Source organism: Eubalaena glacialis, chromosome 20 (assembly GCF_028564815.1).
Source record: "Eubalaena glacialis isolate mEubGla1 chromosome 20, mEubGla1.1.hap2.+ XY, whole genome shotgun sequence".
In the NCBI taxonomy this organism is placed as follows: domain Eukaryota; kingdom Metazoa; phylum Chordata; class Mammalia; order Artiodactyla; family Balaenidae; genus Eubalaena; species Eubalaena glacialis.
Genome location: NC_083735.1, coordinates 13,835,647 through 13,862,881, shown reverse-complemented (window position 1 = coordinate 13,862,881; position 27,235 = coordinate 13,835,647). Strand labels below are relative to the sequence as shown.

At 39.1% G+C, this 27,235-nt stretch overlaps 1 protein-coding gene across 1 annotated transcript in view; it reads right to left on the bottom strand.

Moving 5' to 3' along the window:
• The window catches only part of PRIMPOL (primase and DNA directed polymerase), a 40,165-nt gene extending 13,103 nt beyond the window's left edge, over positions 1-27,062 (bottom strand). Inside the window, exons 1-7 of the mRNA XM_061177294.1 lie at positions 26,840-27,062; positions 25,502-25,560; positions 20,989-21,162; positions 18,934-19,031; positions 17,918-17,969; positions 11,910-12,057; positions 7,978-8,265 (exon numbers count right to left, since the gene is read on the bottom strand). Coding sequence (XP_061033277.1) covers positions 7,978-8,265; positions 11,910-12,057; positions 17,918-17,969; positions 18,934-19,031; positions 20,989-21,162; positions 25,502-25,560; positions 26,840-26,858 — 838 coding nt within the window. The 5' untranslated portion in view covers positions 26,859-27,062. The remainder of the gene's footprint in view (positions 1-7,977; positions 8,266-11,909; positions 12,058-17,917; positions 17,970-18,933; positions 19,032-20,988; positions 21,163-25,501; positions 25,561-26,839) is intronic.
• Between the last annotated feature and the right edge of the window lie 173 nt (positions 27,063-27,235).

Sequence of the window (27,235 nt, the reverse complement as noted above, 5' to 3'; positions counted from 1 at the left end):
GCAGACTCACCTGCCCCAGGGTCAAGTGCGGAAGCAGCCTGTTGAAAAGCGCCCATTCGTTATGTGAAAGAGACTCATTTACTAATTTTAAAGCACTGGTCTGAGGGGCAAGGTCCTGTTGGGATATTCTCTAAGGATGGAGGCTGGTGGGCACCACCTTCCTGCTCTCCTGCCTTGCTAAAGCTGGAGGGAGCCATCTTTCTTTCATCTTTCTTTTTTATTTTATCAGCAGGTACGGTCTTCATACCACCCCTCTGCCTTGCTCCAGCAGTGGGTGCCATCTTTGTGCTCTCCCTCTGCCACGATCCAGAGTGCCAGTAGCTCCCACAGGGGAGCTTCTACACACATCTGCTGCCCTCGTTTTCACATCTGGTGACACACTTTCTGTGGCTACCATCCAGATACCCCTTGATCTCCTGGCTCTAGAGGTTAGAGAAGCTTGTGATCCTGGGTCCCACAAAGCTATAACAATCAGAGAGACAGCTCTTGGTAGACTACCACTCCCAGGGTACTGCACAGACAGCAGACTTAAACACACCCCCCAATCTTTCTAACAAAGAGGCCTATTTGCTTGTCCTGGAGCTTAGGGGCTCTTAGGGAATGGAGGCCAGTGGACACCATCTTTGCACTCTCCCTCCACCTCACTACAGCTCACCAGTATCTCTCAGAAAGGAGCTAATACACTCAACTGGAGCCCCAATTTTTGTGACTCCTGCCCAGCCAGACTGCCTGGCTCTGGTGACTAGCAGGGCTTAAGCTTGTGGTCCCACAGGAGTGTATATATTTGCATTCTTTAAAAGCTGCTGCCCAGGGCTTCCCTGGTGGCGCAGTGGTTGAGAATCTGCCTGCCAATGCAGGGGACACAGGTTCGAGCTCTGGTCTGGGAATATCCCACATACCGCGGAGCAACTGGGCCCGTGAGCCACAACTACTGAGCCTGCGCATCTGGAGCCTGTGCTCCGCAACAAGAGAGGCCGCGATAGTGAGAGGCCCACGCACCGCGATGAAGAGTGGCCCCCGCTCGCCACAACTAGAGAAAGCCGTCGCACAGAAACAAAGACCCAACACAGCCAAAAAATAATAATAAATAAATAAATACAATTAAAAAAAAAAAAAAGCTGCTGCCTGAAGGTCTGGCTTCCAATCAGCTTGAATGTAGGTGCTGAGATCCTCCCCTTTGGGGCACTGACTGGTCTTGGCACACACTCAGTAGGAGCTATTAAAAATATAATAGGCTTCTTGGACAAGCACAGAGGTTTGTGACAACATGAGCCAGGACAGAAATGAATGATAAAGTTCATCTTCTACACAAGGCCAACCCTTCAAGACTGGGAGAAGTGGCTGTTTCATCTAATGGATAGAAACCAACACAGAGAGTCAAGCAAAATGAAGAAACAGAGGAATATATTCCAAATGAAAGAACAAGATAAAACCTCAGGGGAAAAAAATCTTAATGAAATGGAGAAAAGTAACTCACCTGATAAAGAGTTCAAAATAATGGTCATAAAGATGCTTGCTGAACTCAGGAAAGAATGCAGGAACACGATGAGAACTTCAACAAAGAGAAAATGCAGGAAAGTACCAAACATAAATCAAAGAACTGAAGAATACCATAAGTGAACTGAAAAATACACTACAGGGGTTCTACGGCAGACTAGATGAAGGAAAAGAGAGGATCAGTGAACTCGAACACAGGGCAGAGGAACTCACCCAATCAGAGCGGCAAAAAAAGAAAAGAATGGAAAAAAAGTGAGACTGCTTAAGGGATTTATGGGACAACATCAAGCAGACTAACATTCACATTAAAGGAGTCCTAGGGGAAAAAAAGAGAGAGAGAGAGACAGAAAGGAACAGAAAACTTATTTGAAGAAATAATGGCTGAAAACGTCCCTAACCTGGGGAAGGAAACGGACATACAGATACAGGAAGCCCAGAGAGTTCCAAATAAGATCAATCCAAAGAGACCCATACCAAGACACATCATAATTAAAATGCCAAAAGTTAAAGGGAAAGAATCTAAAAGTACCAAGAGAAAAAACTTGTTACATACAAGGGAACCCCCATAAGACTATTACCCCAGAAGGGAGTGGTATGATATATTCAATCTGGCTGACATAAAAAAAAATTTCCAACCAAGAATACTCTACCTGGCAAAGTTATCATTTATAATTGAAGGAGAGAGAAAGAGTTTCCCAGACAAATAAAGGCTAAAGGAGTTCATCACCACTAAACCAGCCTTGTAAAAATATTAAAGGGACTTCCTTAAAGTGAAAAAATAAAAGGGGTGTTAATTAGTAACAAGAAAACATATGGGGACTTCCCTGGTGGTCCAGTGGTAAAGAATCCACCTTCCAATGCAGGGGACGCAGGTTCAATCTCTGGTCAGGGAACTAAGATCCCCCATGCCACAGGGCAACTAAGCCCACGTGCGCCACAACTGCTGAGCTCACGCACCTCAACTAGAGAGCCCGTGTGCCACAAACTATAGAGCCTACGTGCTCTGGAACCCGAGAGCCACAACTACAGAGCCCACGTGCCCTGGAGCCTGTACGCCACAACTAGAGAGATAAAACCCACACGCCACAACTAGAGAGAAACCCACGCACCACAATCAAAGATCCCACATGCCTCAACAAAGATCCCACATGCCACAACTAAGACCTGACATGCCAAAAATAAATAAATAAATAAGTCTTTAAAAAAAAATGAAAGTATAAATCTCACTGGTAAAGGTAAATATATAGTAAAGGTAGTGGATTAAGACTTATAAAACTAGGGACTTCCCTGGTGGCACAGTGGTTAAGAATCCGCCTGCCAATGCAGGGGACACGGGTTCGAGCCCTGGTCTGGGAAGATCCCACGTGCCGCGGAGCAACTAAGCCCATGTGCCACAACTACTGAGCCTGTGCTCTAGAGCCCGTCAGCCACAACTACTGAGCCCACATGCCACAACTACTGAAGCCCACGTGCCTAGAGCCCGTGCTCTGCAACAAGAGAAGCCACCGCAATGAGAAGCCCGCGCACCGCAACGAACAGTAGCCCCCACTCGCCACAACTAGAGAAAGCCCACGCGCAGCAACGAAGACCCAACGCAGCCAAAAAAATTAAATAAATTTATAAAAAAAGAAAAAAGACATATAAAACTAGTATGAAGGTTAAAAGACAAAAGTAGTAAAAATAACTACAATAATTAAGGGATAAACAAGATATAAAATGTGACATCAAAAACGTGGAGTGGGAGTAAATATTAGAGATTTAGAATGTGCTCAAACCTAAATTGTTATCAACTTAAAATAGACTGTTATAAGTTGTTATATGCAAGTCTCATGGTAACCACAAAGTAAAAACCTATAGTAAATACACAAAATGACAAAAGGAAACTAAGCATACCACTAGAAAAGGCATCAAACCACAAAGGGAGAGAGCAAGAAAAGTAGAAGGGAACAGAGGAACTACAAAACAGCAGAAAACTATTAACAATATGGCAATAAGTACATACCTATCAATAATTAAGTGTAAATGGACTAAATTCTCCAATCAAAAGATACAGAGTGGCTAAATGAATAAAAAAACAAGACCTATCTATATGCTGCCTACAAGAGATGCACTTCAGACATAAGGATAAACACAGGCTGAAAGTGAAGGGGTAGAAAAAGATATTCCGAACAAATGGAAGCAAAAAGAAAGCTGGAATAGCTATATTTGTATCAGACAAAATAGACTTAAAACAAAGACTGTAATAAGAGACAAAGAAGGGCATTACGTAATGATAACTGATAAAGGGATCAGTACAAGAAAAGGACATTTGTAAATGCTTATATACACCCAACATAGGAGCATCTAAATATATAAAGCAAATATTAACAAACCTAAAGGGAGAAATAGACAGTAATACAATAATAGCAGAAAAATTTAATACCCCACTTACATCAATGGATAGAGCATCCAGAAAGAAAATCAGTAAGGAAATATTAGCCTTAAAGGACACATTAGATCAGATGGACTTTACAGAACATTCCATTCAAAAGCAACAGAATACACATTCTTCTGAAATGCACATGGAACCGTCTCCAGGACAGATTATATGTTAGGCCACAAAGCAAGTCTTAACAAATTTAAGACTGAAATCACATCAAGCATCTTTTCTGACCACAATGGTGTGAAACTAAAAATTAATTACAAGAAGAAAACTGGAAAATTCACTTGTATGTGGAGATGAAATAACATGCTAATGAGTAAACAATGGGTCAACAAAGAAATTAAAGCAGAAATAAAAAATACCTTGAGATAAAAGAAAATGGAGGGCTTCCCTGGTGGTGCAGTGGTTGAGAATCCGCCTGCCAATGCAGGGGACACGGGTTCGATCCCTGGTCCGGGAAGATCCCACATGCCGCGGAGCAACTAAGACCGTGCACCACAACTACTGAGCCTGTGCTGTAGAGCCCACGAGCCACAACTACTGAGCCCACGCGCTGCAACTACTGAAGCCCGCGCGCCTAGAGCCCATGCTCCACAACGAGAGAAGCCACCACAATGAGAAGCCCGCACACCGCAAGAAAGAGTAGCCCCAACTCACCGGAACTAGAGAAAGCCCCGTGCGCGGCAACAAAGACCCAACACAGCCAAAAATAAATAAATAAAATAAGTAAATTTATTAAAAAAAAAAAAAAAGAAAAGAAAAAAAAAGAAAATGGAAACACAACATACCAAAATGTACAGGATGCAACAAAAGCAGTTCTAAGAGGGAAGTTCACAGTGATATAGGCCTACCTCAAGAAACAAGAAAAATCTCAAATAAACAATCTAAAATTATACATCAAGGAACTAGAAAAACAAAACCAAATGAAGCCCAAAGTTAGTAGACAGAAGGAAATAAAAATCAGAGCAGAAACAAATGAAATAGACTAAAAAAAAAAAAAGATCAATGAAACCAAGAGCTGGTTCTTTGAAAAGATAAACAAAATTGATAAACCTTAGGTAGATTCACCAAGAAAAAGAGAGGACTCATACAAATAAAATCAGAAATGAAAGAAGAGACGTTACAACTGACACAAAGGATCATAAGAGACTACCATGAATAATTATATGCCAACAAATAGGACAACCTAGAGTAAATGAATAAATTCCTAGAAGCATACAACCTGCCAAGACTGAATCATGAAGAAATCGAAAATCTGAATGGACCAAGTACTAGTAAGGACACTGAATCAGTAAACAAAAACCTCCCAACAAAGCAAAGTCTAGGACCAGATGGCTTCAAATGTGAATTCTATCAAAGATTCAAAGAATTAATACCAATCCTTCTCAAACTCTTTCAAAAAATAGAAGAGGGAACACGTCCAAACTTACTTTACAAGACCAACATTCCCCGATAGCAAAACTAGACAAGGATACCATAAGAAAAGAAAATTACAGGCCAATATCACTGATCAACATAGATCTAAAAATCCTCAACAAAGTATTAGCAAACCAACTTGAACACTACATTAAAAGGATCATACACCATGATCAAGTGGAATTTATTCCAGGGATGCAAGGACAGTCCAACATCCACAAATCAATCAATGTGATGTAACAACACATTAACAAATGAAGGATAAAAATCATATGATCATCTCAACAGATGCAGAAAAAGCATTTGACAAAATTCAACATCCGCTTATGATAAAGACTTTCAATAAAGTGGATACAGAGGAAACATACCTCAACATAAAGGCCACATATCACAAGTCCACAATTAGAAATACTCAGCAGTGAAAAACTGAAAGCTTTTCCTCTAAGATCAGGAACAAGACAAGGACGCGCACTCTCTCGTCATTTTTATTCAATGTAGTATTGGAAGTCCTAGCCACAGCACTTAGGCAAGAAAAGGAAAAAGGCATCCAAATTGTAAAGGAAGAAGTAAAACCGTCATTGTTTGCAGACATATTGTATACTTGTATACTTGATATTATACAGGTCTGCCTCAACTAACAACTGGTTACATCCCAACAAATAAGTTGAAAACGCATTTAATACACCTAACCTACTGAATATCATAGCTTAGCCTAGCCTACATTAAATGTGCTCAGAACACTTACATTAGCCTACAGTTGGGCAAAATCATCTAACACAAAGCCTATTCTGTAATAAAGCAATGAATACCTCATGTAATTTATTGAATAGTATACTGAAGGTAAAAAAACAGAATGGTTGTCTGGATACAAAATGATTGTGACTGATCTATCTTCATGACTGCATGGCTGACTGTGAGCTGCAGCTCACTGTCACTGCCCAGCATCATGAGAGTATTATACCACATATCACTAGACCAGGAAAAGATCAAAATTGAAAATTCGAAGTATGGTTTCCACTGAATATGTTACTTTTACACCACTGTAAAGTCAAAAAATTGTAAGTGGGAAAAAAAAATGGTAGGTCAAACCATCATTAAGTCAGGGATCATATGTAGAAAACCCTAAAGACTACCAAAAAAATGTTAGAATAAATGAATTCAGTAAAGCTGCAGGATACAAAATCAATATACAGAAATCTGTGGTACTTCTATACACTAATAAACTATTGAAAGAGAAAGTAAGAAAACAATCCCACTTACAATTGCATGAAAAAGAACAAAGTATCTAGGAATAAATTTAACCAAAGAGGTGAAAGACCTGTACACTGAAAGCTACAGGCATACTTCAGAGCTACTGTGGGTTCAGTTCCAGAACACCACAATAAAAGCAAATATCAGAATAAAGTCACACGAATTTTTTCGCTTCCCAGTGCTTATAAAGGTTATGTTTATATTATATTATAGTCTATTAAGGGTGTAATAGCAGTCTTTAAAAATATACATACCTTAAGAAATACTTTATAACTAAAAAAATGCTAACCACCATCTGAGCCTTCAGCAAGTCGTAGTAGTAACATCAAAGATCACTGATCATAGATCATCAAAACAAATAATAATGAAAAAGTATAAAATATTGCAAGAATTACCAAATGTAAAACAGACACAAAGTGAGCAAATGCTGTTGGAAAAATTGCGATATCAGTGGTTGACTCAGGGCTGTCACAAACCTTTAATTTGTAAAAAAACACAATATCTGTTAAGTGTCACAAAACAAGGTATGCCTGTTTTATTTCCAAATTCTTATACTTGGTTGTCAGGGGTGCTAGAAAGATATGCAATACAGCAGGAACACTTCCTATTCTCAGCCTGACTGGCCTGGTAATCTTGCTTATAGCTTAAACCTACTTTTCTTCAACTTGTAGACACTGAAGCTCTCTGAGTTGCTCTAACCATCAATGACAAAAATGTTGCTCTTACGGCTTTTCAAATCACAAGCTAGAACTCAACATAAAAATGAGGTTCAGTTCACCAAATTGGAGCTCAGCTGAATTAGGGGTCCTGACTGGCCTGTGTGTTACCTAAACAGGCTGAGGTCTTGTGCCAGTGCTTCATATATCCTCAGATTCAGAGACCAGAAGCAAGCAGGGCAGAAGAGAGCACAGCTGAAGAAGCCACCAGTTTTATCATAGTAGGAAGTTGATGAAACAACCCCTGCAAAGCTCTTCAGTGCAGAAAACGCCAGGCTTACTTTGCCACCTAATAGCTCCATTTTTACATTGTACCTATTTTTACAATTTATTTCATCTAATTAAACCTGTCAGCAGCATTGGAGACTGCTATCCAACTGTCCCCTGTCATGAATCCTGTGAACAGTTCAGAGCAGCAGCCAGCCACAACCGTTCTCTTCTGGAGCTCAGGCCAGCCTGCTGCTTACGTCCCACAGGACCCCTTTAAGATCTCCTAACAGAAACCTACTCGATTTCCCGCACCTGAGCTCACCGATCACATTCTGCTAGTGACCCCAGTCGCTGTGGAGCAGTGGTGGTAGTAAGAATCCTAAGCAAAGTGACAAGTGGGCACTGACTGGTCTCTCACAGAAGTACACAAGGACAGTCCGACAGAGAGCTGTCAATTCTACTTACCTAGATCTACAAAAAGATGCTTTTCTCCTATGTTATTCTTCACAATTAAAAATGAAAGATCAGGACTGCTTTGCTTAGCTGACCCCAGCCTCTCCAGTTTCTCTGAATTCGTTGTCCAGCTCTCTCCTATATCCTCATCTGTGGACTTTTTGCTAAAGGAAATTCCTTGTTTAATTGGTGTTTCAGAAAAATGGGAAAATTCATGGCCCGTTGTCTCTGGAGTCATATCATCATCTTCACTAGCAATTAAGTGAAAAGCAGGCTCTAAAATTTTTCTCACAAAATTACCTAAAGAAAAAATAAAAAGGTTAATCTAATCCTTTTCTGAAAACTATAACAAGATCTAGGCACAAGTCTACACAGGACAATTTTACACAGTAAGGCTTCTATTTCTGGTTTTAAAACTGAGTTGTTACTATAAACTGTAATACCCCTCTCCTATACTTCCTTCCTCTTGTGTAATCTTTTACTTTTTAAATTCCCTTTGACAGGGGAGTTTGGTGTAACTTGTAAACAAATCATCTTAGAAGGGAAGGTTAATGTGAGAAGATTTGTCAATGTTGCTAGTATGGGCCTGGGCCGAATGCTCTGTCACCAAAAAGCACCATTTTAATGAATACAAATTGAGTAGAATTTACATTCACAATCAATGATTAAAGAATGCAAGGTTTACACAAGTAAACAGTGCTGCCAAGCTCTGCCACACTCTCCCTATGTCAGGATGTCAGCAAATTTCTCAGGACTTATTTTCTTTCCTTTACTCGCATGACATACCCCAAGAACCTTGACATTCACAGCCATCAGTTTAAGGTTCTTGCTCCTCCTGCCTCTCCCGATAATTGGTCATGAGCTGGGTTGTGGCCCAATAACTAAAGTCCAGAACTAAAGCAAGTAAAGACATCTGTTGTATTTCAACATTTATTCTAAGAGCTCTAAATATGAGTGGCGCTATCTTTACATAGAAAAGATGGTATGACAATCCAGAGCTTCTTTAAACTCTCATAATTTATATGATAAAATCAAGTAACAATCTGGTTAAGCTGCTTCATGTATAACAATACTGGAGAAATGAACTACTATAAGAAAAACTTAATTTTAGTCTTTAAAATTGGTATAGTCTGGGTTTGTCACTTTATTTACCAGACAGCTTGAACCCTTAAATCATAAGATACACATGCTCTAAGTTCAAAATTCTCTTTCTCCAAATTAGACCTAATTACTTCCCTCCTCAAAGAAACAAATCCACTATCTTGTAAAACACTAAAAATCAAAATGAAAGCAAAAGCATTTGATCCTTGCAATCATATACAGACATGATTATCTCTGGAATGAGGGAAATAAGGTAAATACTGAGTAAAAAGAAATCATGATATATCAAAGGACAATAAAGCAGTCCAAACATAAACTGATAAAGCAAATTTTCCTGGAAATTTAAAATTACACCTACTTGACACCAAGAAGGCATGGCTGCAGAACCAGTTGCCAAGCCTGTGCTTAGGAGGCCGGGCTAGGACAATGGACGGTGTAACCACCTTAATACTGACACCGGCTCCAGCAAACTACTCTGCTTTCTGCTGCCCTTCCCCAACAGTATCACCCTCACCTCATCATTAATACAGGGACAATTTTATTGGCTGGGAATAACTCAAAAGAACGTATCGATCATAGAAATTTCAGGTTCTATGGCAGGCTGGTAGGAAAGTATTTCAAGGAGATCAAATTTGTACATCTTGCTAACATTCTATGATCTTACACTTCCTAATTCCTCTTTCTGAAAGGTTGACAATAGGAAGTAGAAATGTCACCAAGAGATACATTGAGGGAGGGGAACCAAAGTGGTGAATTTGGACTATTTCATAATCTCTGCATCTCTGGTTCCGACAGCTCATAATTTTAGAGGACCGAAGCCGCAGATGGCGTCCCATTTATCAGGTCTGACTGTGTCTCTCACTCTAGCCACGCTAGACTCCCACTGCCCCCCAAATTAGTCACGAACTCTTACCTCTATACTTTTGCTTATGCTGTTCCGACAGTAAAACCTTTCTTATCTTTGTCTGATGGAATTTCATTTAAAGCCCAGCTTGAATGTCAGCTGCCCTCAGAAGCTATCTGTAGCAGACACTGCTAATTACCGGTCAAATTTCCATTCTCCTCTTCCTCCTAGCAACAAATCTCCATGTTTAGCCTCATGGCTAGGACTCAGAGCAGACTATGAGGAGTAAATAGGAATCAAAGAAATACCCTGCTTAGGACTCTACCCCTCCGCACAGACAGCAGAGCCACCTAACATTCAGTCATTCATTCGGCAAATATTAAATGACTTCTTGTATTTATGGTAGCTGCTGCTGCTACTGTTATATTATTATTACTGATAAAGACATTACTATCTGATAAGCTCTGGAAATACAATGGTGAATAAGAAACAATCCATGCCCTAAAGAAACATTAAGTAGAATAGAGAAGACAAAATAAAAACAAAAACAAGAAATTACCCCAGGAAGTGGTGAACGCTTTGACATGATAGGCACTGGGCACGCTCTGCAACCCAGAGGGAACACGAACCTAAGTCTTAGGGTTTGGGATGTGACAGAAAAGGCTTCTCAGATGACAATACCTACACTGAGTCTTAACAGACCAGGTGAACTGGTCAGACAGCAGCGTCAAAAAGTGCAGAGGCCTAAGGACTAGAGAAAATATGGCCCCCGTGGGAGCTAAGTGAAGGACAGAGTTAGAAGTGCCAAGTGGTGAGAGATGAGGCCAGTGCACAACGGGCCTCATCATGCAAACTAAGACACCTGGACTTTTCCCTGAAGGCAAGGAATAATCCTGGAAGGGTTTGAGGCACACAGTGGTATAATCAAATCACTCTAGCTAGCTGACTAAAGAAGTAAGCAAGACACAGCATTTCCACTTGGGTAACTGGGCATACCACTCGGATATACACCTCACAGGAGAAAGAGCAAGTTTGGGAGAAAAGATGAGGAGTCTGGTCTAGGACATGCTGAGTTGCAAGTGTCTGTGTGGGGATGTTTAATGGGAGAACAGTCTCGGCTGCAGATAAAGACTTGAGAGTCATCAACACACAGATGGGAACTGAAGCCATGACAGTGGATGATCATTAAGGTTACAGACGGAGTGAACAAAGGGACAAGGACAGATTCAACAAATGTTCATGCCTTTTGCCCTTGGTACCCTGGAAACCGTCAGACACTTGTTCTGAAATGAATTACCTGTTACCTGAACTTCAGTCAGTCATCTGCCTGCCCTACCCCTGCTTTGATACACACTCAGGATTTTGGCTTTTATTCAGACCTTGGTTTTCAGTGTTCCCTTTCTGCCTATTTGTTCCCCTTTGGATTGACTTCATTTTATACCTTGGCCTATATCTCTAAATGTCCAGTCCTGGAATTAATCCTCTGGTTACACTTTCAGGCTTACACATCTACACTTCTCTCCAACCCTAAGGTTGGCCTGGAACAATAAACAAGGCTTCGTGAGTGTGGCCTGGAACCCAAGCGCAGTTCTCATGTACTAAAAGCTAAGGCAAGGCTAAAGCGAAGGTCAGAAATTCAGATCTCAGGCATCACAGATAAGACTTGAATTAGGCCTCTCCTGCATTACCCAGAAAAACTTCTGAAATGACTCCTGTTGGAACAGAAACCAGGACCAGGGCATGCATGGCCATCCCAATATCTACAGCAAGAGGCACTAATGCCAAGGATATCCTGAGTACATTAATGTGTCTAAAATGTATCTAGAATAGGAAGATAGGTCTAGAACTAAAGGCAAATCCTGAAAACATGAAAAATCATGATTCATGTTTTAGGACAGGTTAATGACCATAAAACCTGACAAATACAAAACTTTAAGAGGAAAGGAAAACATAAGTTTTTAATATAATTGTGATTTTTTTAAAAAAACAGTACACTTACCAACATGAATATTATCTTTAAATGCCACATCATGGAGTTGAAATATTAAATGGCGGCTAAATTTTTCACTGGTGCTAGAATCCAAGTTGAGAACATCTTCAGCTGAACAACTAACCCTGTAAAACTGTTGAAGTGCTTTACAAACATGCTGAAAACACAAGTAAAACATAAATAATTAGTATTTTTTAATTTGTTTTAAAATTTTTCCATGAGCAAAATTCAAATATCTTGGTACAAGTAAGTCTAATCTGTTTTTTTATTCTGATATCAGATTATTACACAATTTTACTGAATTACTTATGTACTGAAATATACATATTTAAATTATTATACATGTTTATGTTCAAAAATGCATAGGCTCTCAGGGTTAAAGGCCTCTCAGAATTCAATTTATCTTATACATTAATCTCTAAAATCACAATAAAAATATTTCTTTTTAAGCACCTCTTTTCATAAATTTTATTTATGTATTTATTTATTTGTTTGTTGTTTGGTTGCACCAGGTCTTAGTTGCGGCAGGTGGGCTCCTTAGTTGCGGCATGCATGTGGGATCTAGTTCCCTGACCAGGGATCGAACCCAGGCCCCTGCATTGGAAGCAACAGAGTCTTATCCACTGTGCCACCAGGGAAGTCCTAAGCATCTCTTTAAATATTATCTATGAGTTAAAAAGTCACAATTCCATTGTTTATAGTTTTAGTCTTCAAAAAGTTCCTCAGGCACACTGAGCCCAAATCTACGTCCAAGAATATGGCCTCCGGGGCTAGATGATGCTAATAATGAAAGCAGTTACGCATTATAGGAAGGTAGCGAGCGCAGGGTTAGGAGCACATGATTAGGAGTCAGAAAGGTTTGAGTTCTGGCTTTGCCACTTACCAGCTCTGTCGCTTTAGTCAAGTCCAAACCTAACATTCCTCAACTGCAAAATGGGATAATAATAGAACCTAACATTTCAGGTTGTTGTAAGGAGCAAAGAGAAAATGAGAGTAAAGAGTTGGCCCAATGCTTGGCACATGTAACTGCTTAAAAGCATTAGCTGTGCAGCCACAGGACAAGTCACTTCTCCTGAAGCCTGTCTTCTCTTTTGCAAAACGAAGGTACTAAGAAACACCTAACAGGTATGGTACTGGCACAAAAACAGAAATATAGATCAATGGAACAGGACAGAAAGCCCAGAGATAAACCCACGCACATATGGTCACCTTATCTTTGATAAAGGAGGCAAGAATATACAATGGAGAAAAGACAGCCTCTTCAATAAGTGGTGCTGGGAAAACTGGACAGCTACATGTAAAAGAATGAAATTAGAACACTCCCTAACACCATACACAAAAAAAAACTCAAAATGGATTAAAGACCTAAATGTAAGGCCAGCCACTATCAAACTCTTAGAAGAAAACATAGGCAGAACACTCTATGACATAAATCACAGCAAGATCCCTTTTGACCCACCTCTTAGAGAAATGGAAATAAAAACAAAAATAAACAAATGGGACCTAATGAAACGTAAAAGCTTTTGCACAGCAAAGGAAACCATAAACAAGACAAAATAACAACCCTCAGAATGGGAGAAAATATTTGCAAATGAAGCAACTGACAAAGGATTCATCTCCAAAATTTACAAGCAGCTCATGAAGCTCAATATCAAAAAAACAAACAACCCAATCCAAAAATGGGCAGAAGACCTAAATAGACATTTCTCCAAAGAAGATTTACAGATTGCCAACAAACACATGAAAGAATGCTCAACATCATTAATCATTAGAGAAATGCAAATCAAAACTACAATGAGATATCATCTCACACCGGTCAGAATGGCCATCATCAAAAAATCTACAAACAATAAATGCTGGAGAGGGTGTGGAGAAAAGGGAACCCTCTTGCACTGTTGGTGGGAATCTAAATTGATCCAGCCACTATGGAGAACAGTATGGAGGTTCCTTAAAAAACTAAAAATGGAACTACCATATGACCCAGCAATCCCACTACTGGGCATATACCCTGAGAAAACCATAATTCAAGACGAGTCATGTACCAAAATGTTCACTGCAGCTCTATTTACAATAGCCAGGACATGGAAGCAACCTAAGTGTCCATCGACAGATGAACGGATAAAGAAGATGTGGCACATACATACAATGGAATATCACTCAGCCGTAAAAAGAAACGAAATTGAGTTATCTGTAGTGAGGTGGATGGACCTAGAGTCTGTCCTACAGAGTGAAGTAAGTCAGAAAGAGAAAAACAAATACCGCATGCTAACACATATATATGGAATCTTAAAAAAAAAAAAAAAGATCATGAAGAACCTAGGGGCAAGACAGGAATAAAGACACAGACTTACTAGAGAATGGACTTGAGGATACGGGGACGGGGAAGGGTAAGCTGGGACAAAGTGAGAGAGTGGCATGGACATATATACACTACCAAACACAAAACAGATAGCTAGTGGGAAGCAGCCGCATAGCACAGGGAAATCAGCTCGGTGCTTTGTGACCACCTAGAGGGGTGGGATAGGGAGGGTGGGAGGGAGAGAGACACAAGAGGGAAGACATATGGGGACATATGTATAACTGATTCACTTTGTTATAAAGCAGAAACTAACACACCATTGTAAAGCAATTATACTCCAATAATGATGTTTAAAAAAAAAAAGAAACACCACACAGGGTTATCTTGGGATTAGCAAAAATGTCTGTACACTGCCAAACACTTAGATACCTAATAGTTATGCAATAAATTGTGTTTATTAATGTTATTTTGGTATTATAATAGCATACCACCTCCCATCATGCTCTCTGATCCTACTCTTCTTCAGTAAATTATTTCTCAGAGAAGGCTTCCTCAGTTTCCTTATCTACATCAAATTGCCCCATATATATTCTACCTCTATTTGTAGTACTTACACAGCTGCAATTTTTGTGTGACTATTTTGATAGGTTTCCTCTATATCACAGAGAATATCCCTCATGATCTGTTCTCTCCTGCTTCTGTAGAAATAGAACCCCGATTATTCGCTAGGTATGAGGTCATCAAGAATAAAGACCATGTCCCCCAGACTCCCTTGCAGTGAGGTGTGGCCATGTGATTACGTTCTGGCCAACAGGATGTGAGCAGAAGGAAAACATCCACTTCTACATTATAATCTTAAAGGAAAGGGGCATGCTCGCCCCTTCCCCATTTTCTACTGTCTAAAATGTAGACACAGCGGTGCTGAGCCATCTTGGACAATGTAAATAATGGCATCTTAGGAACAGCAAAGCAACAAGCCTAGTCCCCTAATACAATGGAGCCACATCCAGGTGTTACATGAGAAATAACTTTCTATCTTGTTTATGCCCCTTTAATTTTAGGTCTTTATTATGGCAGCTAAATCTATCCTAACTTATTATCCTCCATTACATGATAAATTCTGTGAAGGCAGAAATCATGTCTCTTTGGGCTAACCATTGTATTCTTAATGCCTAGGCACACTGACACTAAGGCTGAAAAAATTTTGATAAATGAATAAAGTCTAGTTATGTACTTTGGAGCTATACAGAATAAATGTAGTAACTGTAGATAATAAAAGTAATCATAGTCCCCTTAAGTTCTTTTTCCCAAGTTAAATTTTAAATAAAATTTTAAGTTACAGGGAATATAGCCAATATTTTATAATAACCATAAATGGAGTATAGTCTGTAAAAATTTTGAATCACTGTGTTGTACACCTGAAACTAATATAATATCGTAAATCAATTATACCTCAACTTTAAAAGTTTTTTATTTATTTAAATATTTCAGTTGTAAAATCCAGAAGTTAAAAATATATGATTATTTGAGCAATGTTACCTGTCAACATAGTTTTATAAAATGCTTTAGCACCAGAAGTCATTCCATCTGGCAGAAGTGGCTTACTGGAATTGTCAGTTAAAAATTGTATCAAAGGGCATTACATATTATCACTAGTTATTATTAGCCAGTTATTTATTAACCATCTGTTATGATAACAGCTAACCTAACTTATGCCTCCTCACACAGAGACGCTAAAGGAAAAGAACTTATTGTATTATACACTTGTTACACACAAAGTAACCAGTAAATAAAATTAATTTCAATATAATCATTTGTAAAGGTTATATTAAGTAAAATAATCCTAATAACTTTTCTACCAACATGAGCATGTTAAATAAAAATGTTGTATAATTTTAAACTCAGATTTCTACAACTTTTTCCAACTGTTGTTGATGTTAAAGATTAGTTGCTCAAGACTAACTTGGATAAGATTGTATAAAGAATTAGCAGGAAAATAATTTAAACACCTACATAATCTTTGCCATACCAGTGTTTATTAATCCTTGTTACAAATGGGATTTGCACTAGTGTTGATTCCATTCGGGATAAGTTTCTAGTTTCTAATACAATGAAGTACTAATACTTCTTTTTTAACAGTATCACCATATTAAAGTGCCAGTGAAAATCTCTGAATCTAAATTCCTTCTTGGCCACACAGAACCCACATAACAAATCCTACCTTAGACCGTAGAAGTGTATCATACACTAGTAAAGAGTCAATATCTATGGATTATTAAAAACATAATTAAGGTTAAAAATTAAATACAACTTACCAACTGTAATGAAATAAAACATTTAAATTTATTTTTAAGGGTCCAATGGCTATCTTAAGAAGAACGTAACTTTTCTGTTGTTTTTTGGGAGGGCTGGGGGGAACTTATGTATATTTCTTTTGCTTCAAAGTCAGGAGAAAGCTAACATTGTTTTTTTAAAAAACAGTATTTGCATACATTTTTCAAATAAATTTAAAATAAAACATGTAGAGATCTGACAAAATCAGCAGATACTTTTAATCAAAAACATTTTAATTTGGATGTATTTTTAACATTATAAAATGAGTCATCTACAGTTAACATCTAAAACAAAAAATAGTTAATGTTAATACCTACTCTGAGACCAAATAATAGTCAATATAATTTTAGTACACCTTAATACAATACAATCTTAAAAGATTTTATAAACGAACCTAATAGAGCTTAGTTGCACAAGCCCATATTCCTTTTATTACTAACTTCCTGGTTGACACTGCTAAATCAAAAACATATACTAGAACTACACTTTTTCTCTTTGTTAAAAACAAGGAGAAATGGTAATTGTAGTTCTAGACCAGGTTTTGCCAGTAACTAGTTGTTGGACCTGGAGTTGGAATTAAGTCTCTCTAGGCTTTAGCTTCCTCATTTATGATGATGTAAGACAGAATAGTTTCCAAAATTTCTGCCAGCTCGAAACTTCTGATACTATTTTTATCAAAATTTTCTTGAAGTTTATCTTAGTACTCAAATTTTCAGTAAAAATTACTTCACCTAATCTTCACCAGAGTCAACTATTTGTAATGCAAAAGAATATATAATTAAGAAATGGAAAATTCCCAAACTGCCACCTTTCTCAGTTTTTTTTTTTATGTATTTATTTTTGGCTGCATTGGGTCTACGTTGCTGTGTGCGGGCTTTCTCTAGTTGTGGCTAGCAGGGCTACTTTTTGTTGCGGTGCACAGGCTTCTCATTGCAGTGGCTTCTCTTGCTGCGGAGCACAGGCTCTAGGCGCGTGGGCTCAGTATTTGTGGCTCGCGGGCTCTAGAGCGCAGGCTCAGTAGCTGTGGCGCACGGGCTTAGCTGCTCCGCGGCATGTGGGATCTTCCCGGACCAGGGATTGAACCCGTGTCCCCTGCATTAGCAGGCGGATTCTTAACCACTTCGCCACCAGGGAAGTCCTCTCGGTTTTTTTTGATACAGCAATATTACGAAATATATGGACATAAACTGAAACTTCCTCCTTTCCAGAAGTTTACTCAGAGAAGTGACATTAAGAAACGAAGTCAAAAGGAAGAGTAACAAGAAAAAGGAGGAGAAACACGGAACCTATATATTACATAGGTTGGATTCCTTTAATGACTGAATGAGTGAATGAAAAGATATACAGGTAGATATAAGGAGAAAAACTTGAGTCTGTAATTTACCTCAATGAGTAATGCAACCATCTTTTTCCCATCAGCTCCTGGATTGGCAAGTCTGTTAAATTCCAAATCAAAATAAAGCTTGCACACAGCATTTTCAGGAATGACTTCATAGCAGTGTAAGAGAGCTCTTCTGAATTGAATAATTCAAGATTGTTAGGTTTATATCTCACACCTTTTAAATCACAGAAGTTGCTCTTGTATCTCAAGATAGTATATTAACTGCGATTTAATGACAAATAACTATGACATAATGAAGACAAGATAAAGTGAACAACTGCTTACCACAGGTTTACGGAACACAGTATCAAGAGTTTCCATCAAACAAGATGTAACAATCATTTTCTGTAACATTATTTAACTGGAAAATATAGTCAACTTCACACTGTTATTTATTCACAGATAATTTTGATATCAGGTAACACTTCTACATTTGTTTTTGGTATCACCATGAAGCAAATTTTAAGAACTTTCTCAAACTGCGATCCCACAATCACATATTCTTGGGATTCCATGAATTTTTTAATGAGAATTTTTAAGTTCTATATTTTCATTAGGAATATTTTAAACACTGGTTACATACATTCTGAATCACCTGACTTCAATGAGCTTTCAATGCTCACATGTGCAGTTTCATTCTCACTGGTATATAGAGGTATGACTTTAAGATGGGTTATTAAGAAGAGATGCTGACTTGATTAGTAAATGATAAACTGCTTAGTGGCATCATATACAAATAAAAGGTTTACAGTAATTTGAACAAAGAAAAGTGATGGTGGGAATTGTGTCATCACGTGGTACAGGAATTCAAAACACAGGCAATTTCTCTCTCCTAGCACCTGGTGAGATAATTCTGTGTTGCTATCACAAGGAAACTCCAGAATTCAATTCTAATAGTAAAGTAGTAACTAACTGCGTGACTGAGAACTATGAAAGCCAAGGCAGCCTGATTTAACTTCACAAGCATTTCCAGATGAAGGAAATATAATTTAATGTGTTGTCCTTTAAAAGCTACTTACCGGGATTTATAGTAAAACCAAAGTTGAGCATACGTTGTTACGAGGTAAATACGTTGTCCATCGCCCACCTTGCATTCCAAAGCAAATACATGAACGTCCTTTATAAAACCAAAATTAATATTCAAAAAATTAGTAAAATGCAAATTTAAAATCAACTGTAGCTATTAAATGTTCATAAAGATTTTATCATTCAAATTTTTCAAAACCTGGAACATTTGTATTATTGAAAACAAGAAAATTAATCACTAAATCTATGCCAATCAAAATCTAGTTATTTGTATTTATTTATATTTAGTCACTCAAGTAATACATGTTCAAGGCAGAAACAATTAGAACATCCAGACTAAAAAGAAAAAAAAAAAAGAAAAATCATTTTTCAGTCACTCGTTTGACTTCCTATTATAGTTTTATCTGCCAGTTTATGAAAAAGAACTTATTTTTTAGAACTACCTGAACATTACTGTAAATAATTTGGACTAAAGTTAATAAATTTCCTAGAGTATATAAAAATACATGAGAACCGTTTTAAAAAATATATTTGTATGTAAATCTTAAAAGTTTAAGGAAAGTTTTAAAATGCAGAACAAGTAACTATAAATTATTGTTTCTCATGGAAAAGGAATACACAAGTTCTTTTGTTTCCACTTAGCTAAAGGGAGCTGTTGAGCCTATAAAGGAACTAAACTTCCATTTTCATGAGAGAAATCATAAAAAGACTAAGTTACCCGACCCTATTAAAAATCTTCTCGAGATAAATTTTATAAACTGATGATTGGTAAATCCAGCAATCATACAGCTATATATTCTTTGAAGTCAAGATTAAACGAACCTGTATTTTAATTTCTGATACCTGAATTAGGGTTACACAAAATGCACACAAAAGGCTTTTCTTCTATTTCCTAAACTATTCTGATGTGAGCAAGCTTCTCTTTACCAGGGAAAGAAGGTCCTCCTCCTTAAAAACTTTTAGCATTTTGAGTTTTTATATATCATCAATTTTCAGAATCACAATATATTTATGCTGGATTTATGTTGGATAGATGCATCTTTTCATTATATTTCTTTATATTCCCCACAGTGCCCAACAAAAAAAGATGTGCAATACATACCTGTTTATTTTTGAGAACCATTCCCTTTGTGAGGCTAGCATGTAGCAAGCACTTCTTCCTCCCACTTTCCTGATGTGTTGGAAATTATGATAAATCTACTCTACTACTCCAAAGCACAAAAGGGACAGTAGAAAGATAAAAAACGTGTGCTTTGGTACTATGATTTAAGTTTCAGGGCTTATTAACTCTAAGCTATGACATTTGAGACATTTTCATTTGCTATTGTTTAAATTCAAATCTCCAATCCCTAATTTCATCCTTAAAATCTCACACTCCGGGCTTCCCTGGTGGCGCAGTGGTTAGGAATCTGCCTGCCAATGCAGGCGACAGGGGTTCAAGCCCTGGTCCGGGAAGATCCCACACGCCGCGGAGCAACTAAGTCCGTGTACCACAACTACTGAGCCTGCGCTCTAGAACCCGTGAGCCACAACTACTGAAGCCCACACGCCTAGAGCCTGTGCTCCACAATGAGAAGCCACCACAATGAGAAGCCCGCGCACCGCAACGAAGAGTAGCCCCCGCTCGCCACAACTAGAGAAAGCCTGCGCGCAGCAACGAAGACCCAACGCAGACCAAAAAAAAAAAAAAAAAACTCACACTCTACTTACTCATTTCCTGATATTTCTGTGGGTATTATTTTAGTTTAACTCTTACACTCATTCTATTATTTTTCAGTCCATGAATACAGTCACTTCTCCTCTAAGCATAGCTTCATTTCTATGTCATTACAGATTTTTCAAACTATTTGGCACTAGACATGTCATTTTTTTCATTATTAATATAAAGTAAATGGTTAATGATTCATGGATATCTTTCCTAAATAGTACAAAAAGACTGCAATTAAATTCTTCTGGTAAAATATGTGGACTGAAATGAAAACAAACAATAGATTTTTTCTGGAAATCTGAAGTTATAGTAGCCCTAAAAAAAAGATGAGAAAAATTACCTCTTTACAGCTTTTAACAAAATTAAAAGCTTGAGTTTGCCGATGAAATAGTTTCCAAATGGATGGTGGTTCTTCTGGCTTAGACAATCTTGGTCTGTACACCAAGGACAATGGTTCCCTCTCATAACGGGATGCTCGTTCTTCAATTTGCTTCAGTTTTGCTTCCCATTTTCTCTGCATTGGTTCAGAAGTATGGGGAGACTAAATCCTATCCCACATAGGATATCTGTCAATTACTACTAAAACAAACAAACACGGACGTCAGTTTCTTTGTTTAAGATGTATTTTGTTTGGTGAAACCTCAAAGCTCATTTCTGCTTATTTCTTTGCTTTACAGTTTATGTTTTGCATGAAGTTTTATTGTGAAACAAGGACAGGGCTGGTTATCAGAAATCTTTAGATCCTGGCTCTTCCATCTAATAGTGCTACAGTTTTGAACAGGTTAATGAAGCTCCCTAAATTGTAATCAGCTGCAAAATGGGGATCAACATGATCTTTATGTAGTTATCTTGAGGATACATGTCATAAGACATGAAAAAGTTTTGCAAATTCCAATGCCTCATGTAAATATAAGTGTTTTTTGCATCACTATGGTTTTTATTATAACCATTTTGTTGCATCAAGTGCCATGTACCTCACCCAGATGGTGGGCATCATTCCAGTGTTATTATTTCTTAGTGTAGAATTCATTTCTAGGCACCACTGTCTAGCTCTTAGCTCCCTTTCCCTCTTTTTCCTGCCCATTGCTCTTCTTTTCTACTCAAACAACTATTAGCTGGGAGGATAACCAGTGTATGAATGAGAATTACAATATCGGCTAGTTTTGGTTTGGGATGTATGGTAATCATAAGCATGACTTTAAAAAAAAGAATAAATGTTAATCTGTTAATTTAATGACTATTTTTGTGATTAGTCAATTGAAATGATTACATTTTAACCCTTGTTTCTTAATGATACATGTTTTTGTTTGCGCACAATGCTTCCATGTTAGCCATGCCAAAGTAAGGGGACCAGGCAATACTTTTCCAATTTGGGATTACGGTTTACTTACAAAGGAAAAAGGATAGGTTTTTAGAAGAGGGGGGAAAAGCTTCCAGTATAGAGGAAAAAATGGGGACAATTCTCTGGCATTCGTCCCATCAAGAGATGCCATCTAGGCCCACTCCCATACAGACTCTCGGCCATGTGACTTGCTTTGGCCAATGTCACATCGACAAATGTGAAGCAAGCAGAGGTTTAATAAGTGCTTTTGCATTAGACTTGGCTATCATGGAGTCCTGCTCTGAGATCATCATGCTATAACTCTAGCCTCACAGAGGATAAAAGGCTCTCTGGAGAAGAACCAAGGTACCCCAGCTGATAGCAAGCACCAACTATCAGACACATGAGTTAAGCCATTTTGGATCATCCAGCCATCATCTGAATTCAATGTTTGAGTAAGCCTGAGTGAGTTCAGGTGAGAGATCCAGCAAACTGCCCAGGTAACCCACAGAACTCTAAGAAAAAATTAATTTGTTGTTTTTAAAGCCAGCAAGTTTTGGCCTGGGTTTTACACAGAAATAGAAATAACTAATAGTTTCCTTCTTCACTAATATCAACTATGTTGTAATTTATTATGCAGAAAACAGATATATTAGGTTTTAAGTGACATAATATCATACGCTAAAGCATTTGAAGGTAAAATCCCTATTTACCTTTGTCAATGCCTATCTAGCTAGTACTTGCATTGATAAATATGCTCTTGAATTTTAGCAGAAAACTTTGCAACATAAACTCATTGGCAAATGAAATATTCCCTGGAAAGAAAAATAGAATCACCCAAAAAGATTAAGAGAGGGTAGGAATATCCTCATGCATTGTTAGAAAAAAAGGCATATTATCCATAGATTTCAAATCTGACTTCAACCATAACAGACTTAAGATTATACTCTCAGAATTACACTTAATCCACATGGATATTATAAATTATAAACCAAGAAACAGAAATAAAATTCTAAAGCTATCAACATAAATTTCGTAACAGACATGCCTAGGAAAGGAATACAATTTCTTTGGATTGAAGAGATGGGGCAATTTTTAATACAACTGTGTTAATTTTTCAATATATGTGACAGGGCTCCTTATTGCTAGATAGATTCTGAGTATTGGTTTATTTAATCTGCTTCACGCACAGATAAAAATCCCCTCCATTTAGATAACCTAATTGAGAAACTTTCTTCTAAGAAACTAACTTTAATAAAACCCACCAATTACTTAACGAAGAAAATAAACACATAATGCGATCAGAGGTGAATTATGACTCTAGTATCTAGCAAATAACTGACTAGAAATAACCATGTGGATATTCACACTTAGTTACAACGACATCGGGAAAATTTTTTCTGGTTTTGTAAAAATATTGGTATGACCATGGGAGTATATCATATATGAAAGTCACAGTCACAATGGAAAACCAGTTTAACACTTACTGGACGGAGGAAACCACGCACGTCAACAGAAAAAAAGAGAGAAGCTCAAAATATGTTATGCCCCCTTGTTCTTTGCACAGTTTAAAAATTTTAACAGCTGGGCTGAAAGACAACTGGGGCTTAGACTATTCAAGCAGCAGGGTTGAATATTAAAAGCAAAGGAAATGGAGAACAGGAAGGCATCTGGCATTCTGGTTTTGGACTATCATATTCCTCATCCCTACCCCCTGGGAGAACATATCACCATTTCAGAAATGCTGGTGGGGAAATAGTGCTGTTTTTATATACATATAATTACACATGAAAACCCCTTTTCACACAGGGACCATAACTACTTTTGTAACAGTTTCCAAGTCCCAAAGAAAAATATCTGTTGTATTTTAAAATAGCAGGCTTAAGAGCTCTATTATTTATTTCTTAGCATTGCACGGGAATGATTGTTTAACCATTTTTGATACCAGTTTTACAACTAAAGGTGGTCAGGCTAGAAAAAAGGTTGGCTTAGTCTTTTTAGAGTAACTATAGTGGGAGAAGGGACAGCGAGAGGGAGGGTGAGGAGATGACTCAAGACAGCCGACCTAAGCAGCCCTGGTTTCCAGACATTTATGCCTAGACTTGTTCATCGGTGACACTTGACAGCCTGGTCCCCAGGAGCAGCTGGGCCATGCGGCCCATGGTTCACAACTACTGGTTTCTAGGGACAGCTGAAGCCTGCCTCGCATGGCTCTCTCTAGCCCAGTTCTCGTTTCTTTTCTTGTCTAATCACAAGTCAATTCCTATTCCTCAACTCAAACTTCTCCCTCTGCCCTGAGAATAGACTGACTCAACAGTATCTTGTGTTTTCTGCATATATGTTCCAGTTCTAATATTTAGTAATGTTCTGGTATTTGGCAATGTTTTCTTAATATAATTCCCTTTATGGCCTCTTGTAATACACTTACACTATTTCTCCCACTGCTAAAGTATTCATAATAAAGTATGTGATTAAACTTCATTTACAGTAATAATAGTTTACTTCCCAGATGAATAACACCTTACAAAATTATTAAATATACTAATTGACTTTTTTTTCCCCCTACTTCAGTCACCTTGCCTGTCTATGCTTGAACAGAGTAACTCATACTTAAATTTCCCAAAAGTCTCCTATAAGGAAGAAAACATCCAGTGGTACACTGTTTTTTCCAGTTCCACCTTTCTACCATCCCCACAGGATCTCCCATCCAAACAGCCTAATTCTGCCAGACTAATCACCCTTAAGACCATGTTCAACAGCCAAGATGTGGAAGCAACCTAAATGTCCATCGACAGAAGAATGAAGACATGTGGTACACATATACAATGGAATATTACTCAGCCGTAAAAAAAGAACGAAATAATGCCATTTGCAGCAACATGGATGGACCTAGAGATTATCATACTACATGAAGTCAGACAAAGACATATCATATCACTCATATGTGGAATCTAATTTTTTTTAAAAATGATACAAATGAACTTATTTACAAAACAGAAACAGACTTCCAGATATTGAAAACAAACTCACGGTTACCAAAGAGGAAACGGGGGGCGGGGGGGGGTTGTAAATCAGGAGCTTGGGATGAACACACACACACACTACTATCTACGAGACGGATAACCAACAAGGGCCTGCTGTACAGCACAGGGACCTCTACTCAACACTGTGATAACCTATACGAGAATCTGAAAAAGAATGAATATAGGCGTAACTGAATCACTCTGCTCTACACCTGAAACGAACTCATTAACATTGTAAATCAACTATACGCCAATAAAATTTTTTTTAAAAAGACCATTTTCATAGCTTTTCCTAGGGACACTGATTAATGATTCAGAGCATCACTTAATGCACGCTAAAGTTTACCTCAAGAAGTCCAAACTCTCCAGAATCTGGCCCTCAACCACTTACCGTTCGATTTCTTCTTGTTCAGCCTTCTCACCAAATGAATGATGATGACCACTGCCTGCACCTGGCCCACTCCAGGAGCCCTCCTGCATGTTTCCCTCCTCTGGAATGCCCCACTCACCTTTCCTGAAGTCTTCCCCTCCCAGGCCCAGATCAGGTTCTGCCACCTCCGAGACGCCTCTGTAAAAAGAAATTTCTGACATTGCTTCTAGCCAGCTATTTTACTATAATTAAAGTTTCTCCAGACTAATAAGTGTAATCTACACAAAAACAGAAAACTGCTGCTGCTACTGCTGCTGCTTTAACTAGAGCGTAATTTTGGCAAGAAAGTTTAGCACAGGAAGGGGTTTGAGCATCACTACGGGGTAATAGTACTGGTTAAAAAAAACTAGTACAGGGCTTCCCTCGTGGCACAGTGGTTGAGAATCTGCCTGCCAATGCAGGGGACACGGGTTCGAGCCCTGGTCTGGGAACATCCCACATGCCGCGGAGCAACTGGGCCCGTGAGCCACAACTACTGAGCCTGCGCATCTGGAGCCTGTGCTCCACAACAAGAGAGGCCGCGATAGTGAGAGGCCCGCGCACCGCGATGAAGAGTGGCCCCCGCTTGCCGCAACTAGAGAAAGCCCTCGCACAGAAACGAAGACCCAACACAGCCAAAACTAAATAAATAAATAAAGCCAGAAAACATCTTTAAAAAAAAAAAAAAACCTAGTACACTAGTGCCTGCCTTACAAATAACTGCATGCCAACCACTGCGCAGGTTGGGAGTGGGTCCTATTCTTCAGTTTTACTGCAGCAGAAAAAGGACTGCCAAATACTGGTCCTCTCTCAACTTGGGAGGGATAAAGGCCTAGGTTTTATTCCTGGGATCTGAGTTTAACTCGTGTAGCCCTTAACAAGAGCAAACCACTTAGCCTTTTTAATTAAGCCCAGGTGGAAACTGGAATTCCTACCTGCAGGGGTTGCTGAAAGAAAAAGAAAATGCATTGCCACAATGTAAGAACACAGATAAGCACTCAAGGAACGGTAGCCATACTCAGAAAGATGTATATCTGTGAACAAAACAGCGCCCTGATTTATACCCAAGTAAGCAAAAGTGCTGGAAGTGGGCGAGTTCTTCACCTGGGGCCCCTGACTTGTCAGAATGTCCTGAACCTCTTGAAATTTGATGGAGAATTTCGTGCTCAATTGGGTTGGTACATTCTTCTGCGAAAATGACTCGGAGTCTGAAAAGAGTTCGTGACCCAAGACAGGCGGAGGCCCAGCAGGGCGGTTAAAGCTTTTGGTTTAACAGGGAATTCGGGGTGACCTAAGGGAAGGCCTCCGGTCGCCCGAGGGGAAGCGGGGATTACCGGCAGGCCGCGACCCGCTCTCCGTCCTCCCGCAGGGCCCGCCCGTGACTCCCTTCTCCCTGCCCCCGGGGCCCGGCGAGGCCTTCGGGTTTCCCTCCGTTTACCTCCAGAGATGCTCGCCATGGGTCCTCTGCTGGCAGGACACGCGACCCGCCCACTGTGGCGGGAGCGAGTCTTCAAATCTGGCGCGGGGGCGGGGCCGGGGCGGGAAGTGGGGAGAGCGCGTGCCTGTGAGACGACAGCGTTCTGGGGCAGGTCGGGGACTGAAAGGGAGCGGAGGCCGGGAAGGGCCTAGAATGGCCCGGAAGCGTACCTGGAAGCCAGGAGCTCGCGGGACCCGTGAGGGGGCGGTGTTCTGGGGCGGACCGGCGTCCTCAGGCGGGGCGGGACCCGTGAGGGGGCGGTGTTCTCGGGAGGAGCGGTGTTCTCGGGCGGGACGGGGCCTGTGAGGGGGCGGTGTTCTCGGGCGGGGGGAGCCGGGGCCTGATGGACGTGTCGGC